The following is a 19152-nucleotide window of genomic DNA, read 5'->3' on the forward strand; positions in this document are numbered from 1 at the left end:
ACAAACAGGTGCGCCTGGCACCTACTATGTCTTGCCCATTCACCCTCTAAATGACACACATACACAATCCATGTCTAATTATCTCAAGGCTTAAACATCCTTATTTAACCCGTCTCCTCCCCTTCATCAACACTGATTGAAGTGGATTTAACAAGTGACATTTCACCTGGATTCACCTGGTCAGTCTGTCATGGAAAGAGCTGGTGTTTCTAATGTTTTGTACAGCTACACTCATTGATGTCACAAAGTAACAGTCTCATTCTTTCTCAGGTTATATAAGTGAAGTAGGGTTCAAGCGATGAACGAAAGCTGAAACTAACCATACATACAGACAAAAGAAACAGGGGAAACCACAGTTCAAAGTTTGATCCAAAGTGGACATTTTAGTGATTTAAGAACAAAAACGCTACAAAGTTTTACTTTTCATACTGTAGATACCACATCAGTAGGTCCTGTTGCGTCACATTTTTCAACCGCTTCTTTAGTTAAACAGCAAGTCACACCCCATTACTACGCCCCCACACACACACCCATCTGTGTAGATCATCTTGTTAGGCACGAGGGAGGGAGAACTGTGTTTACAGCTATCTATATCTGTTCAGTCATTGCAAAGCTTAGATACACAAGTAAGGGAGTAAGGGAGCATTTCTAGAGTATTGGGATGTGACAGGTGTATTCAATTATTCCCTTTTCGTTCTGAGCACAGTGCAGAGATACAGTTAAACCCCATAGGCTGGGCCCTGGTGGCGCTCCAGCTAGAAGTCACCCGTACACAGATCTAGGGTCAGACTACTACTTCACCCCAAAACCTCTATTCCCAACAAGGGGACTGGGGCAATATCTGACTCTGGATCAATGACTAGTGGGTATCTTCTACCTACTCCATTGAAGCACCCTGAGATCTGCTAGGCAGCTGTGGTCACTGCAGTAGAGGGTTGGCGGGGCCAAAGTGGCCCAGGTTCTCACACGCTTTAAGCCAGCGCTGGACGTTGGCAGGACAGGAGGCGGCAGGGCCTGTCTGGAGGACGCAGCAGTAACAGGCGATGTCAGCCAGCGAGAGCTCGGGACCGGCCAGCCAGGGGTCGCGACCCAAAGCGCCGTTGAGGGCGCGGAGGACTGCCGACCGCTCCTTAGCGCTGCCCTCAGCGAGCTGGAAGAAGGCTGTGTCCACCCAACTGTCCACCAGTGTAGCCAGGGCGGGGTCGCTGGGGTAAGGGGCAACGAGGCGGAACAAGAAGCGCGCCACGTTGGCCTCGCCCTCGATGGGGCACATGTTCTGAATGCTGAACTTCATCTGCAGCTTGGAGACTAGAGATATAGAGATACAGAGAGGGAGGGAGACGACGAGAGAGAGAGAGACAGCGAGAGAGAGAGAGGGGGGAGATGGAGAGAGAGGGGAGGGAGACGGAGAGAGAGAGGGGGGAGACGGAGAGAGAGGGGACGGAGAGAGAGAGGGGGGAGACGGCGAGAGAGAGAGGGGGGAGACGGCGAGAGAGAGAGAGGGGGGAGACGGCGAGAGAGAAAGAGAGGGGGGAGACGGAAGAGAGGGCAAGGGATGAGAGGAGAAAGGTACATTTACTCCAGAGATAATCTAAATAGGTGTTAAAAATGTTGAAAGCATCTAACAATGAAAGGACACATTGTCTATACATATGAATAGTAAATGGTGAGCGATACTAGTACGTCTGACATCACATCTCCCTAACCTAGACCAGTCACGTCAGTTCAAAGCTAGGTGACATTCCTAGCCATACCCTATCTCTCACTCCACTACTCTTTCTACCCCCCCCCCTCTCCCAACATTCCCCTCTTTTTCTACCCAGTCTCTCCACCCCCTTCACTTAACCCAATCTGCCCACCCACTGTTCCCAATCTAAACTTTCTACTCTTTTACTACCCTGTCTCTGACTACCACCAACCCTCACCATCTTTCCATATAAGGGTGAAGCCCAGCTGGAAACGCTGGCGGACGTAGCTGTCTGCGTGGCGCGGCCCCAGGCAGGCGAGCAGCTGCGCGGGCACACCGGACACTGATGAGTGGACATGCACACTGGAGAGCACCCGGTAGCGCTGGCACAGCATTGCGTGGAGCACCAGCAGGGTGAGGGGTGGTCGTGCTGGATTGGCGTTGATCACAATGTCCCGGAGGGCACCAAGGTCCTAATGGGTACAGGACAAATTATGATGATACCCTCATAAGGCGTTTCCACCACACTTGAGTCGTGGCACAGCCGAAATAGACAAATTATGCGGCGTATTGACGAAACTCAACTTAATGAATTGCTATTCCTATAAGATCTCTAACAGACAAGAGCTCTATTCCTATAAGATCTCTAACAGACAAGAGCTCTATTCCTATAAGATCTCTAACAGACAAGAGCTCTATTCCTATAAGATCTCTAACAGACAAGAGCTCTATTCCTATAAGATCTCTAACAGACAAGAGCTCTACTCCTATAAGATCTCTAACAGACAAGAGCTCTATTCCTATAAGATCTCTAACAGACAAGAGCTCTACTCCTATAAGATCTCTAACAGACAAGAGCTCTATTCCTATAAGATCTCTAACAGACAAGAGCTCTATTCCTATAAGATCTCTAACAGACAAGAGCTCTATTCCTATAAGATCTCTAACAGACAAGAGCTCTATTCCTATAAGATCTCTAACAGACAAGAGCTCTACTCCTATAAGATCTCTAACAGACAAGAGCTCTACTCCTATAAGATCTCTAACAGACAAGAGCTCTACTCCTATAAGATCACTAACAGACAAGAGCTCTACTCCTATAATTGACAAGAGCTCTATTTCTATAAGATATTTAACAGACAAGAGCTCTATTCCTCACCTTGCCCAGTAGGGAGTCCAGGTCTGCAGTACCTCTAAAGGATGTGGCTGTGGGACTCTGGGAGAGAGAGGTCACAGTCTGGTCCAGGTCAGCGTCGGGTGTGGTCACGGTCTTGGCCAGGCCATCCACGGCTGCCTTCAATTCATAGAGCCTGCGCATGATCTTATCCTGACGTACCTCCAGGTCTCTGAACGCAGGGTCCACCTCTGTCCCATTCTACGGGGGGGGTGGAGAGCTATGGTTAACACATATATAGTACATTAAGACAAACACTTGATTTTATGCTGACGCAGCTCCAAAGCCTGTACTGCAGGGTCCACCTGTCTGACAAAAAGAGAAAGTAAACACACCCTGCCACAAACAAACACACCCATGCTGCCCTCAAGGCCCTGTGAAGGAAATGTGTTAACACAATACACACACATTACATGATCATTCATGTTAAGCCCAATGTTCCCTCCAAGCTGCAGGCAGGCACGCAACTCCCCCGGGACTGCCGCTAGATTGAACTTCTCAACTTTCTAGAGTTTTCCCTGTTAGTTAACACTATCAACGTTTCCCTTTACTATGGCAATTGTCATCGAATCAACACAATATTAGCAACTTTCAGTGCAACATTGGCTAGGCCTTTGTCCCACTGAGGGACTATGTAGTCAGGCAGATAATTGTTTGAGGGGGACTGAATACTGAGGGAGGTGAAGGGATTGATTGCCAAGAAAGCTGTGTTTCCTGAGGAAATCTTTAGGTGAGCTGTCAAAACACCAAACATGAAAACAGAAATGTGTCATTGACTCATTCTTATAAACTAGCTAGATCATTTGGTCTGATGATTGTAAACAGGGAGTCATTGTTGATAAGGCTGAATTCAGAGCCATTCCTATAGCCAGCTAGCAACACTATAATATTAGGCTCGGCTATGGCTGAATCCATTAGCCTACATGGCATATAGAAAAAGGCTACTAGAAATGACAGCACGTCTATATAACGTAGTTGTTCATTATACTGTATAATGACATGTTTTTGTTGCTGTCTCGCTAACGTTAGCTAGCTACAGTAGTAAATTACTGGCAGTCAGTTACACCCACCAATATCATCCACTCAGTCTAGCACACAAAATGTCTGACCTGGGCCAATCATATGCTGGCTGCTAAAATCTAACTAACTCTGTAGAGGAAAATATACGTTCGGAGTAGTGTACTGGTAACGTCCTGTCACAAATTCTGGGGGGCACAACCAAAACATCTAGCTACGGTAGTTAACTCAAATTACGTTAGTCAGCCACACATCATTGCATCAGCCGAATAAGAGATTGGTAGGGTTGAAGCTAGGCTAACGTTAGCTAATTTTCTGGCAAATGATCAAACTGTTGTTGTTGTGGGGCTATGTAACGTTAGCTCATTTTTGACAGCAAATTGTCACATTTATTAGCTGGCTAGTTAATTCATGACATTAGTGAGATTAGCTAGTCCATTTATGGTCGGATTTCAAATAACGTTAGTTACCTGAAGCGCATGTTCCGAGCAGCCACTTGCACTTCTCTGCGCGTGGATATTCGGCAACTTGTACATGCAGGTTGGCAAATCAGTCTTTATGTCATCCCCAAAGACGGGCTTTACCTGGTACATGGGCATATTGTTGGGTGGTTAGTGCCCTCCAAAAGAACCAATAACAACCGATATTCCAGCAACAGCTGACTTCTGGGGACGTTACTTATCAGACCGCTGCAGCTACGTGCAGCCTGCGACCGAAAGGAAGGATGCCCGACTCAGTGTCTTACGTCACATCCGGTGAAAGTGATTCGCTCAGAGAGTTACGTTAGTTGTTACCGACTTTGATTTGATCAGGTCCATCCGGACCAGGTATGATTTTGTGTGTGTAAAGAAAACTTTCTCCCTATGCAGCTAATGACTAGTCCTGGTCCAATATACTGTAGCTTCTGCAGTTATTGCTTAATATCAGCAGCGGTGGCGACGCGTCATTCAGGGCAGGTGGGAAGACAACCAGTTTAGCTTAAAAAAATATATATATATATATATATATATATATTAAAGTCCCCGAGCTTTTCATATGAAGAGAAATTATAGATAAAAACGTATTGGTGCTCATCGGCCATTCAACATAAACATTACACAGCAAGTTGGAAATCGCAAATTCAACAATAAGTGATAAGGGGATCACTGGCGCCGGAGGAGATGGCTGCCGTTTTATGGGCTCCTAACAAATTGTGCTATTGTGTGTGTTTTTTCACGTTATTTGTAACTTATTCTGTACATAATGTTTCTGCCATCATCTATTATAACTGAGAAGAGCTTCTGGATATCAGGACAGTGATTACTCACCTCGTACTGGACAAATATTTTTTTCTTTAACGAGTCGAACGTGAAGGATTTACTTCAGACTCCCGCCAAATCCCCTTCATTCTCATGAAGAAGAGACGGAGATATTGGGGACGTTGGTTGGGGTGCCTTGTAAGGATCCGCCTCTACCATCAGTCCTTTTAGCCAACGTGCAATCATTTCATAATAAAATGGATGATATCCAATCAAGACTATCTTACCTCCGGGACATTAAAAACTGTAGTATCTTATGTTTCACCACGTCGTAGCTGAACAACTACATGGATAACATACAACTGGCTGGGTTTTCGGTGCATTAGCAAGATAGAACAGCTGCCTCCGGTAAGACAAGGGGTGGCGGTCTGTGTCTATTTGTAAATAACAACTGGTGTACGAAATCTAATATTAAGGAAGTCTCAAGGTTTTGCTCGCCTGAGGTAGAGTATCTCATGATAAGCAGTAGACCACACTATTTACCAAGAGTTTTCATCTCTATTTTTCGTAGCTGTCTATTTACCAGCACAAACCGATGCTGGCGTTAAGACCACAGTCAACGAGCTGTATAAGGCCATAAGCAAATAAGAAAAAGCTCATCCAGAGGCGGCGCTCCTAGTAGCTCGGGGACTTTAATGCAGGGAATCTTAAATCCATTTTACCTCATTTCTACCAGCATGTTACATGTGCAACCAGAGGAAAAAACTCTAGACCACCTTTACTCTACATACAGAGACGTGTACAAAGCTCTCTTTCGTCCTCCATTTGGCAAATCTGACCACCTGATTCCTGCTCACAAGCAAAAACTAAAGCAGGTAGTACCAGTGACTCACTCAATCGGAAATGTTCAGATGACGCATGTGCTAAGCTACCGGACTGTTTTGCTAGCACAGACTGGAATATGTTCCGGGATTCTTCCGAAGGCATTGAGGAGTACACCACATCGGTCACTGGTTTCATCAATTAATTTTTTTATTCAACCTTTACTTAACTAGGCAAGTCCGTTAAGAACAAATTCTTATTTACAATGACGGCCTACCGGGGAACAGTGGGTTGACTGCCTTATTCAGGGGCAGAACGACAGATTTTTACCTTGTCAGCTTGGGGATTCAATCAGCTTGGGTTACTGGCCCAATGCTCTAACCACTAGGCTACCTGCCGCCCCCTGCTGCCCCATCAATAAGTGCATCGATGACATCGTCCTCACAGTGACCGCACCTACATACCCCAAACAGAAGCCATGGATTACAGGCAACATCCGCACTGAGCTAAAGGGTAGACCTTCTGCTTTCAAGGAGCAGGACTCTAACCCGGACGCTTATAAGAAATCCCACTATGACCTCAGATGAACCATCAAACAGGCAAGCGTCAATACAGGATTAAGATTGGATCGTACTACACTGACTCCGACGCTCGTCGAATGTGGCAGGGCTTGCAAACTATTACGGACTATAAAGGGAAGCACAGCCGCAAGCTGCCCAGTGACACGAGCCTACCAGACAAGCTAAATTACTTCTATGCTCGCTTCGAGGTAAGCAAAACTGAGGCATGCATGAGAGCATCAGCTGTTCCAGACAACTGTGTGATCACACTCTCCGTTGCCGATGTGAGTAAAACAGGTCAACATTCACAAGGCCGCAGGGCCAGACGGATTACCAGGATGTGTACTCCGAGCATGCGCTGACCAACTGGCAAATGTCTTCACTGACATTTTCAACCTGTCCCTAAATGAGTCTGTAATATCAACATGTTTCAAGCAGACCACCATAGTCCCTGTGCCCAAGAACACCAGGGTAACCTGCCTAAATGACTACCGACCCGTAGCAATCACATCTGTAGCCATGAAGTGCTTTGAAAGGCTGGTCATGGCTCACATCAACACCATTATCCCAGAAACCCACTCCTATTTAACACCCTTATCCCAGAAACCCACTCCTATTTTCATTCCGCGCCAACAGATCCACAGAGGATGCAATCTCTATTGCACTCCACACTGCCCTTTCCCACCTGATCCTCAACACGGGGGCCCCTCAGGGGTGCGTGCTATGTCCCCTCCTGTACTCCCTGTTCACCCATGACTGCATGGCAAAGCATGACTCCTACACCATCATTAAGTTTGCCAACAACACAATAGTGGTAGTCCTGATCACAGACAACGATGAGACAGCCAATAGGGAGGAGGTCAGAGACCTGGCATTGTGGTGCCAGGTAAACAACATCTCACTCAAAGTGATCAAGACAAAGAAGATGATTGTGGACTACAGGAAAAGGAGGACCGAGCACGCCCCCATTCTCATCGACAGGCTGTAGTGGAGCAGGTTGAGAGCTTCAAGTTCTTTGTGTCCACATAACCAACAAACTATCATGGACCAAACACACCAAGACAGTTGTGAAGAGGGCACGACAACGCCATTTCCCCCCCGGTTGACTGAAAAAATGTGGTACTCAGATCCTCAAAAAGTTCTACAGCTGCACCATCAAGAAAATCCTGACTGGTTGCATCACCGCCTGGTATGGCAACTGCTCGGCCTCTGACCGCAAAGCACTACAGAGGGTAGTGTGTACGGCCCAGTACATCACTGGGGCTAAGCTTCCTGACATTCAGGACCTCTATACCAGGTGGTGTCAGAGGAAGGCCCTAACTCCAGCCACCCTTGTCATAGAACGTTCTTTCTGCTACCGCACGGAAAGCTGTTCCGGAGCGCCAAGTCTAGGTCCAAAAGGCTTCATATCAGCTTCTACCCCCAAGCCATGAGACTCCTGAACAGCTAATCAAATGGCTATCCCGACTATTTGCATTGCATGTTTTTTTTTAAAGGCAGTAAATGAGGCTGAATGAACTGTTTCGCTGCCAGACAAGGCTCCGCTGATGTTGTGGTGGTAAGGATTCACTCCATGGTGCTGAAAACAAAGCTCTGCTGTTAGAACAGCTTTATGTAGGCCTGAACAGTTTGTGTGCACCGTTTGTCACCGTTATAGTGCAATGAATGTATTGTTTAGTGTTGTGTTGTGTCTTTGCTGGCATGCATAAAAAAATGTTTAGTTTGCCCCACCAAGATTTACATGCTAAAGATTTACATCACCACTGATTCTCAGGAGGAATCCTGAAATACTGTTCTACTGCACTCCATCATGCCTCCATTAGAGGGCCTCCTACCACCAGGAAGACATCTGGAGAAGTAGGGAAAGGGAATGGTGTCAGCATACCACATAGAGATGGATAGAGGACTCATCTTTATATCTGTGCTATTATAGTGTCTGTGCCAGCATGGTCAGTTTGATTGAGGCTACAACCCATAGGAAGCCCCACCCAGTTGACTACTTTGACTACTTTAAAATGGTGGAAGCATGGTGGAAGCACTCAATGGCAATGTCCATGCTAAAACGGTTTAAATCCATGATGAGTCCTCAATCTCTATGACACAGCAGCACATCTCTGATAGACTCCTAGACATCTCATCATTAGAGCCCACTAGCCCAGTCCCCCTGAATATGTGACCGGACCAGGAAACACTCTAGGCCCCAGCTGAATATTTCTGGACATGTGGAGTTCAGCAGAGCCTGGAATCATCCATCCCATTGGTTATTTCATTTGGCATAATTTGTATCTCACAGTAGGCTAAACACAGAGGTAGAAAAATAAGAGGTGTGTGTGTAGGTGTGAGTGTGTGCGTGCATGTGTGTGCATGTGTGTGTATTTGAGACCAAAGGACAGTATCACCTGTCTTCAATGACAAGGTAGTCTGCGTTTATTATTGTTGAGACTAGGTGCAGACAGGACAGGTGTACAGTGAGTTTCTAAGCATGTGTATGTGGTGTGTACACACAAAAGGATGAATGTGTGTCTGTCTGTCTTCCTTTTTCCAGTTAGTCTTCCTGTATACTCTATTTGCTCAGTCCAGCTGTCTACCATAGTAATAATAAGATAGACATTTAGCGTTTTTTTTTATCCAATGTGACTTACAGAACTGTTGACATTGACAGTCATACAGCATTCACACAGACACATATACGGATGCACGCACACACACACACACACACACACGGGAACTTGTATGGGTTTTTGTGTATGTGCACGTTCACAGTAAAGGTTGAATGTGTGACTGTCTTTTTCACTGTTTCTAGGCTGTATGTGTGCGTATACAGTATGTCACATTTATTCAGTATATGTGGCTCATGCGGGACTCAAACCCTGGTTTTGCCAGCACCATGCTCTACCCACTGAGCCATTGGAACTACATGTTTAGGGCTATGGGATGGTTTCTAGTGGCAGAACCCAATAGAAAAAAACAGAGTGGTTATATTTGAGTAGCTATGCAAATGTCAACGTACCAGAGTCTGGTCTTGTGGTAGTGCTGCTGCCGGACCACACATACCCACTGGCAGTGGGGTTACGAATCCTACCTCTGTCTCCCTCCGTTGAATTAGCTTTCTCTTACTTCCACAAAGCATTCCAGGATGTATGCAACAAGCATGACCCTTTCAAACAATGCCTAGTTAAGGGCAGAGAAAACCCTTGGTTCTCAGTTGACCTAGCTAAAATCATAAGGAAATGGAATACTGTGTGGGCTAAAGCAAGAAGGTCTGATTCGGCTGATGATTGGATGGCTTTTGTCCTACTTGTTTTGAAAGGAGGTGTTCCCATTCTATAGAGTAACTATTGGCCCATATCAAAATGGTCTGTTATGGCAAAAGTAACAGAGTTCCTAGGCAATAAGCAGCTTAAAGACTACCCCCAGGAAAACAATATTTTGAGTGGTTTGCAATCAGGTTTCAGGGCAAGCCACAGCACTGTTACAACAACATGTATGGTTTTGGATGATATTCACTGTGCTCTGCATAAGAAGTTGCATTGTGCCATGTTAATAGATTCGTCAAAGGCATTTGACACTGTGGACCATACTGTATTGGTGCAGAGACTGAAGTGCATTGGGATTACCGGTCATGTTCTACAGTGGTTTGTGAACTACATGTCAAATAGAACCCAGTTTAATAAGGCAGGTGGTTGTAAGTCTGACATCATAGAGCTGCACTCAGGTGTTCCTCAGGGATCAATTGTAAGTCCCCTGTTGTTCATTATCTAGATAAACAACATTGGGAGACATATTGAGACAGTTGATGTAAAATTGTAGTGCGGATGACAGTGTTCTCAATTCAAGTGGAAGCAGTTTGACTTTGGATTTTGTAAAAGTTCAAACAGCTTTTAACATCATTCAACAGAATCTGTAGGGTTTGAAGCTTGTTCTGAATTCCTCTAAAACAAAATACAATGGTATTTTCCAATACTAAACTCTCTGAAAACCATGCCATTACTACCTTGGAAGGAAATTCAATAGAGCAAGTCAAGACGTACAAATATCTGGGAGTTTGAGTGGGTGAGAAGCTGAGCCTCATTAATCATGTTGAGAACCTGGTAAAGAAGATCAAGTTGAGAATAGGTTTTTATTACCGGCATTAGGCTTGTTTTTCTTTGGAAGCCAAAAAAGAGCTGGTACGGTGTACATTCTTGTCTGTCTTGGACTACAGTGATGTCAGTTGTATGCTGACCTCAAACACAACCCTGAAGGCACTTGATTCCGTGTATCATGCAGCTCTTAGGTTAATTACCAACCAAAAGCTTCTGACACACCACTGTGATCTCTATAGTGCTGTTGGCTGGTCTTCGTTGACTCTATGTAGGCTCAAACATTGGTCTACTATGATCTATAAGGCAATTTTGGGAAAACTGCCACTTTCTCTCTATACTTCTTTGATAAGGTCAGAAAAGCAATACCAATTATGGTCTCACTCCTAGTTACTTTTAACCATTTCTAAAATCAGAATGGCTCATGGCAAAAAGTGTTTTAGCTACTCAGCTCTGTGGTCTTGTAATCCTCTCCAGACCAGCTTGAAATCCCAGGAGCTTGTTTCCCTGGAGGAGTTTAAAAGTTTGGTTGACTCACGTTACCGAGGAATGTGATTGTCATTCGGACTTGATGCGGTGATACATATGATAGGTTTTTTTAATCTATGACGCTTGCATGATTTTGTAATTGAAAAAAAAAAAGATGGTGTCTGTCAGTTGTTACATATTTGTCTAAAACATTGTTCACCCCTGCTGTTGTCTTGGTTGGACCAGGTATCTCTTGAAAAATAGATTTTTATCTCAATGAGACTAACCTGGATAAATGAAGGTTAAATAAAAATCTGTCTCCCTTTCTACTGTCTCTGTCCTTTGAACAAATACAATACTTAAAAAGACATATTAACAAAAAACAAGGTACTGTCCCGATTATTTAATGAATTAACTGTATGTTGCTTAAATAAAATATTTCAATAACAGGAGATAACTTGATTAAATTACTCCAGGAATGACCTGAAAGCAAGCAGCAGAGAGAAGAGAGCTGGCGCAGCATTAGACCCAACAGCATCTCCTCTAACATGTTACACCTGTTTGGTTCACCTTCCTCCCCTCACTCCCCTGTCAAGGGACCTCTCTGTCTTAGTGGACTGAGTCCTGTTACACCGTACATCATGACACCATCACCCTACATACCATACCTTACGATATGCATGGCATTTCATTTTGTGAAGCCAGAATACAAATACACAAAACGATACGATACACTATAATACATTCAAACTGGAAAACACTGGAAAGATAATAATTATTCAATTTCTGCAGTCTACTGTCCGACCATGTATTGTGCCTACATCTGTCCTATGTCCCACTGTTCAGCATCCTACATCTGTCTTATGTCCCACTGTTCAGCATCCTACATCTGTCCTATGTCCCACTGTTCAGCATCCTACATCTGTCTTATGTCCCACTGTTCAGCATCCTACATCTGTCCTATGTCCCACTGTTCAGCATCCTACATCTGTCCTATGTCCCACTGTTCAACATCCTACATCTGTCCTATGTCCCACTGTTCAGCATTCTACATCTGTCCTATGTCCCACTGTTCAGCAGCCTGATGGCCATCGGAATGAAACTTGCCTTGCTCCTATTCTTGCTGAACAGTGACAGGGCAAAATCTCAAAACATTGGGCAAGATTGTGTGTAGGATCCTCTATGACGTGTTTGGCCTTGTCCCTTGTGGACCCCAGGAAGAGTAGCTGCTGCTTTTTCAACAGCTAATGGGAATCCTAATAAAATACCCCCCCAAAAGACCTTACCTGTCTATTATAGAGGCCCTGAAGCCCCTTGCACTGCAGCCCACAGAACTTGGACCCCAGGTTCACAGTCCTCTTGAGGATGCCCTTGTTGGCTGCTGACAGCCCAGTGTACCAGCCCAGGAAACAGACAGTCTGCACACTCTCTATATGACAGCTGTGGTAGTTGGAGAGTATCTGGGTGTTGACATTCAGTTGTCTCAGTCTGTGCAGGAGGTGCAGCCATTGTTGAACATTTTTATAGATTTTTATTGAGTGTTGGCATTAACACTTCTTCCTCAAAGCAAAGAACAAGAGAGAGATTTAATTAAAATGAACAATTGAGTTTGGTGTTCCCACAGCGTGTTAGGCTTGAATAATTGACGTGGCTGCTGAGTTCCTGGAGGAGAGAGAGAGAGAAATGGAGAGAGAGATACTGAGACCAGGGAGCCCATGTGCTTTGGTAATGGTGGGATCTAGTTATACTGGGGCTAGAACCTGAGACTAGCAGCGTGAAACCTGACAGGGTGCTGTAAATCATGTAGGAACAAGGGCGGAGAGGGAAACAGAGCCCAGGAGGCGGCCAGTAGAACTAGAGGCTAATGTGTCAGTTAGATATCTGCTAGAAGGCCAGTAGAACTAGATGCTAACGTGTCAGTTAGCTATCTGCTAGAAGGCCAGTAGAACTAGAGGCTAATGTGTCAGTTAGCTATCTGCCAGAAGGCCAGTAGAACTAGAGGCTAATGTGTCAGTTAGCTATCTACTAGAAGGCCAGTAGAACTAGAGGCTAATGTGTCAGTTAGCTATCTGCTAGAAGGCCAGTAGAACTAGAGGCTAATGTGTCAGTTAGCTATCTGCTAGAAGGCCAGTAGAACTAGAGGCTAATGTGTCAGTTAGCTATCTGCTACTCACACTTACCGGCACTGGCTTCTCGCTGCCTAGCCAGCACAGCAGGTACTAACACTCCTGTATCATTCACTTACTGGGTCACACAGACTTGAAGAAATTATTTGAAAAACTAGAGAAAAAAATAGGCCAAATAGAGTGGACAATGGATACATATTTGCTTGATATTTTCTAGGCTAGACTAGAGCTAGTTGCGCTGTCAGAGGGACCAGGGGTTGAAGTGGGTAAAAATGAGTTAGAAATTGACTTTCACGGTCTCATAGGGAGATAGAGGTTTAGTCATGGAACTCTCATTCAAAAATCATCTTGTAGAGTATGGTACCCATATTAGGGCAGCCTCAGTCTCAGCGGGTTGTCCTACTATGGATACTGTAATGGCCTAGAGCTACATTTTGAGGGAATTTGCAACACTTATAATCAATGTAATCCCTTAATTGTAATAGAGCACTTAAGTCCCAGTCCTTCATAGAACATATAGTAAAAGGAAATGGTTTAATCAGACATATACTGTTGTTGATCGTCAATGTTGGACAACTGCTGCAATTTTGCCTTCTGCAACCTCTTAAAGGGATATATTTAGTCCATATATGACACATACAAGTGAGTAAGTCTATGATGTACTTGAAGGGTCAGGGGGACTAAATGACGAAATACACTGTACCAACAAACAGTTAAATGCTGTGGGTGTTCGCCCTATTGCCTCTGACGAGAACATCGGCCATCATTTTCTGTTCATTCATTAACGATTCTACGTGTTGAGTGACACCCAGCATGTGGACACTTTACAAAGAGTCATCCTGCCACTTGTAATCGGACCCTCTAACGTAACTGTTACACTCAAATTGTTACCTATACACACATAATGATTAGGTGCACGTTAGGACACGTCTGCCAACACCTCTTGTAGTTAAACCCAGACAGCACGGGCCTCCTTAAATGGCCTCCATTAACTAACGACTAACCAGTCAAATAGTGGACTGTCTCTCAGTATCTGATGCTGCTCCCTCATTTGCAAAAGTCCACAAAGTGCCAGTCTTCCTGTACACAGCAATACCATTAACTCATTGTCAGGTTGGACCTTTACAGCACCTTTCAGATTGAGGCGTAGTCTCGTCTACAGTACAACCATGCATTATCACTAATGCAATTTGGCTTTAGTCTACTTACTGTAGTCTAGCCTTCTATTACAACCAATCACCTGTTCTCACTATTCTTGATGACTGATCAAATTTTCTAGCACTGGCCAGTGGAGGCTGGTGGAGGGAGAAATTGGGAGGAGGTGCTCCCTAATGTTCCCCTCCCCCAGCCTCCACTGGAGTATGAATGGTACAACACTTTTTTACATTTGATTTATTAAAGGTGCAACATGCAGAAATCGCTCTGCCATTTCCTGGTTGCTAAAATTGTAATAGTTTGCTTAATTTCATTTTATGTGACAAAACAAGCCGTCATTGTGTAGAGAATCATTGTACCATCTATACCGCTGTGAAATATATTTTCCTCATTCGAACCCCCGAGCTGACAAGGTGAAAAATCTGTTGATCTGCCCTTGAGGAAAGCACTTAATCCTAAATGCTCCAGGATCGCTGATCCCTGGCCGTGAACCCACTCAGGGAGATTTGGATATGCAAAAAAAACAAAAAGAAATATGTCACGTCTCACACTCGTACAGGTTACCTGCTTGTAAATGCAGTGAAGCAGGACAAATATAAGCAATACCCTATTTGACCTTTTTTTGAAACTTTTATGGCGTTCATCCCTGTATAGACAAGTATCGGGTGACTTCCACAGACTAGATTGGTTCCCAATAAAGACAAAGAGGAACAGCATGAGAACAAGGGAGAACAAAGAAAATCTGTGTTTGTCTGAATGTTGCGCAGCACTGACTGAGTAAACAGCGACTTGGGAACTTGCACAGTGCAGGGGGACTTGAACATCCACCTCCATGGGTATCCATGGGTATTGCCTGTTTTGTTCCCACCAGCCACTGCATCAATTTGTTATCAGCGGTGGAGGATGGGTTGCACATTAAAGTTTCAGATAGACTTAATCAGTAAGGTGAGGTATGACCTTTTTGGTGACAATGAAGCGAAGGCATAAATTATTGAACCATTGCCTGTGAGGCAAGCAAGGACTGTATAGGTTGTGTCAGAGTCAGACCAAGTCTCTTCAGACCTACGTCCAGGCCTAATGCATTGTGTCAAGTCCAGGGCCTGTGTGTGCTCGGTAGACCAACTTATCCCATCTCGTAAATGTATTTTGGTCAACATTAGCCTACACTTACAAGCATCATTGGAGAAGCCAGTCAAATCTCCCTGAAGGGCAGGCTTGAGTTTCAACCTACTAACCCTAGACAAGGAATCAGGCACATGAATCATAGGGGTCAGGACAGATAAAATACTGTTTGGTTGTGTTGGGTTTTCAGATTCAGAACTTTCAGGTAGAAATTATATAATTTGATATTGTGCCTCATAACCCTACAATAATATAGATTGCGTCATAATATGGGGTGGCAGGTAGCCTAGTGGTTAGAGCATTGGCCTTGTAACCGAAAGGTTGCAAGATCGAATCCCCAAGCTGACGAGGTAAAGATCTGTCATTCTGTCCCTGAACAAGGCCGTTAAACTACTGTTCCTAGGCCGTCATTGTAAATAAGAATTTGTTCTTAACTGACTTGCCTAGTTAACTCAATGTTCATTAAAGTTCCCCTTTAACTTGAAGCACATAGAAAACTTCAACTTTCCAGCTGCAAAAGATGCTTGTGCAGCAGGCACAATTCAAACTTGGCTGTTTTCAAAAGTTTCAGTCTCTGTTTTTATGGGGGAATTGACTGCATCTTTCAGCCTATAAATACACATACAACTCAAAACTTCATTCCCCTTTATAAACCATATTTCTTGGATCTTCACAGAAATTCCCTCAGTGCTGCTATGTGATCCAAGGGCCTTCAAAAGCGGGGCTGCCGCCAGTTGCCCATCCCTGGCTTAGTTTTAGCCAAAATAACGTTATCTAAGAAACCAATAATAATCTAGTTGCTGTTTTAATACTGTACAACTGAACACATGTAGGATAAATGTAGATTACCCTTTCCTTTAATTTGTCTCCGCAAAATATTGTAGGAAAAGCCCTGTGTAAACTGAATACACTGAAGTCCAAATAACATTTCATGTCGTGCTTTTGAATCTAAAGTCAAACAAACATTGTTGAGTGAGCCACATCCATCCATCCACCTTTGTATCAGCAAAGGATTGTGTTTGCTGACTGACATTTTCTCCACATTTGCACTGTCTGTGTCTACGTAGCCCTGGGCATTATCTCACCATCACAGTTGCCTCTCTCTCTCCCTCCCGCTGCCCTTGAGCCATGATAATCGGCAGAGGATGGGGTGCACATTAAAGTTTCAGACAGACTTAATCAGTAAGGTGAGCCTGACACTCTTTTCTTGGTATGAAATTTTGGTGACAATGAAGCGAAGGCATCAATTATTGAACTGTTGCCTGTGAGGCAAACAAGGACTGTATAGGCTGAGTCAGAGACCAGGCCTCTTCATGGTGTCGAGTCCCCGGGACTATATGTGCCCTCCCAGTAGACCCACTTATCTCATATCCTAAATGTCTTTTGGTCAACAACGTTAGCCCACATTTCCCATCATCATTGGAGGAGACAGTCACATCTCCCTGGAGGGCAGACTTTGAGTTTCAACCTACTAACCCTTGACAGGGGGCTTGTTCAACATTGCAGCTGACAGTGCAGGTGACTGACTGATCTACAAATCCCCCATTGCATCATAAATAACTAGTCATTATTATTTGTAGATCAATCAGTTACCATTTACCCACAATGCGTTATGGATTTGATGCTCTCGAACATGGCCACTGTCTTTTGGTCAACATTAACCAACATTTCACAGCATCATTGAAGAAGCCAGTCAAATATCCCTGCAGGGCAGGCTCTAGTTTCAATCTACTAACCCTAGACAGGGAATCAGTCACATAGATCATAGGGGTCAGGACAGATAAAATGCTGTTTGGTTGTGTTGGGTTTTCAGATTCAGAACTTTCAGGTAGAAATTACATAATTTGATATTGTGCCTCTAACCCTACAATAATATAGATCGCATCACAATATCAAATGATACATTTTCGTTAAAGTTCCCCTTTAACTTGAAGCACATAGAAATCTGTAACTTCAAATCAGTAACTTCAACAAATTAAACTTTTCAGCTGTGAAAGCTGCATGTGCAGCAGACACAATTCAAATTTGGCCTTTTTCAAGCGATTCAGTTCGTCTGTGCTTTTATGCAGGAATTGATAGCATCTTTCACAGCCTATAAAGATGAATAAAACTCAAGGGTTCATACCCTTTTGTTAACCATATTGCTTGGATCTTCACAGAAATCCCCTCAGTGATGCTACGTGGCTTTAACCTATTGGCCTTTTGGTGCGTTGTATTGAATACTTAAAGGGATACTTCAGGATTTTGGCAATGAGGCCCTTTGTCTACTTCCACAGAGTCAGATACCATGCCAAAATCCAGAAGTATCCCTTTAAATCTGTCCTTACAGTGTGTGCACACATACAGACACAAAACCCCCTCTTTAGCCTGTTATAATCACAGGCTACTGACCAAAATGTGTACCTGGAACAAAAACATGAATGAATCCTAGCTCAGTGTTTAACATAGAGTAACAACAACATTGTTGGCCTCGGCCAGTGAGAGAGTCTACAGTCTCCTATAATGTAGGACAGAGGGCTATACTTTTATTGAAGATATTTAAGAACGATTAGCCTAGATTTAGCCACAATTACATTATCTGAGAACAAACAATAATCTAATTGCTGTGTTAATACAACTAAAGGTGTGTAGGACATGCTCCAACTACATGTGTGGATTAGCCTTTTTTGTCATTTGTCTCCGCAATATATTGTAGAAAATATATTGTCATGCTTTTGAATCTAAAGTCAAACAAACATCGTTCAGTGAGCCACATCCATCCACCTTTGTATCAGCAAAGGATCTTGTTTGCTGACTGACATTTCCCCCACATTTGCACTGTCTGTGTCTACTGGGCATTATCTCACCATCACAGTTGCCTCACGCTCTCTCTCCCGCTGCCCTTGAGCCATGATAATCTGCCTGTCACATGATCTTCTTCCCCTGTCCCCATGCAGCAGGCAGAGCGGTTCTAGGTCCTGTTCATTGGGGCATGCAAAGGAAAACATTTTTGCAACGGAAAAGGGAACTAAGCATTTACCATTGGACAGGTTCAGTCTGTTTTCTTCTGTTTGGTGATTAATGACCATGACCCTGTTGTGTTCAATTTCCTTTCTGTTTATCAGTCATGGCTGCTGACCCAACAGGGGTCACCGCTCGGTTCCATTGTGTTCCCCACCCAGCAGCTTGTGTTACCCACTGGCTTCCCCAACCTTGTCCCCCTCCCCCCGACCTGCACTTCCCCGAGCACTTACAGTATAGGGTCTCAGATTGAAAGGCAAGTCACAGAAGATGACTCTATTGCTGTCTCTCTTTCTTTCTTTCACACTGCACACATGTATGCACTCGCACACACACACCCCATTCTTTTCTTCTCTGTGTGCGTCTCCTGTGGTCCTGGAGAGCAGATTCTGATACGGTGGTGTGATCCTTTGAACTAAAGAGTACAGCTCACTGTCCTACTGTAAGTGATGTACTGTATGTCATAGACTGTTCTCTCTGTTACCGCACGGCAAGCAGTACCGGAGAGCGCCAAGTCTAGGTCCAAAAGGCTTCTTAACAGCTTCTATCCCCAAGCCATAAGACTCATGGACAGCTAATCAAAGCCCCCCCCCCCTCCTCTCTTTTATGCTGCTGCTACTCTCTGTTTATTATCTATGCATAGTCACTTTAACTCTACCATGTACATATTACCTAAATGACCTCCACTAACCGGTACCCTC

At 44.3% G+C, this 19152-nt stretch overlaps 1 protein-coding gene across 2 annotated transcripts; it reads right to left on the bottom strand.

Moving 5' to 3' along the window:
* Positions 1-356: 356 nt before the first annotated feature.
* Positions 357-4638, bottom strand: aimp2 (aminoacyl tRNA synthetase complex interacting multifunctional protein 2). Of its 2 annotated transcripts, none has more exons than XM_036941566.1 (4): positions 4349-4638; positions 2847-3062; positions 1926-2160; positions 357-1308 (listed from the first exon to the last, which is right to left on the bottom strand). In XM_036941566.1, exons 1-4 carry the CDS (start codon positions 4475-4477, stop codon positions 920-922), a joined length of 969 nt encoding a protein of 322 aa, XP_036797461.1. In that variant the 5' UTR covers positions 4478-4638; the 3' UTR covers positions 357-919. The 2 variants fall into 2 exon arrangements, with proteins under 2 accessions (XP_036797461.1, XP_036797462.1); XM_036941567.1 differs by having other exon boundaries at positions 4463-4627.
* Positions 4639-19152: the final 14514 nt, after the last annotated feature.

The sequence above is a fragment of the Oncorhynchus mykiss genome, chromosome 13 (genome assembly GCF_013265735.2).
Source record: "Oncorhynchus mykiss isolate Arlee chromosome 13, USDA_OmykA_1.1, whole genome shotgun sequence".
In the NCBI taxonomy this organism is placed as follows: Eukaryota; Metazoa; Chordata; class Actinopteri; order Salmoniformes; family Salmonidae; genus Oncorhynchus; species Oncorhynchus mykiss.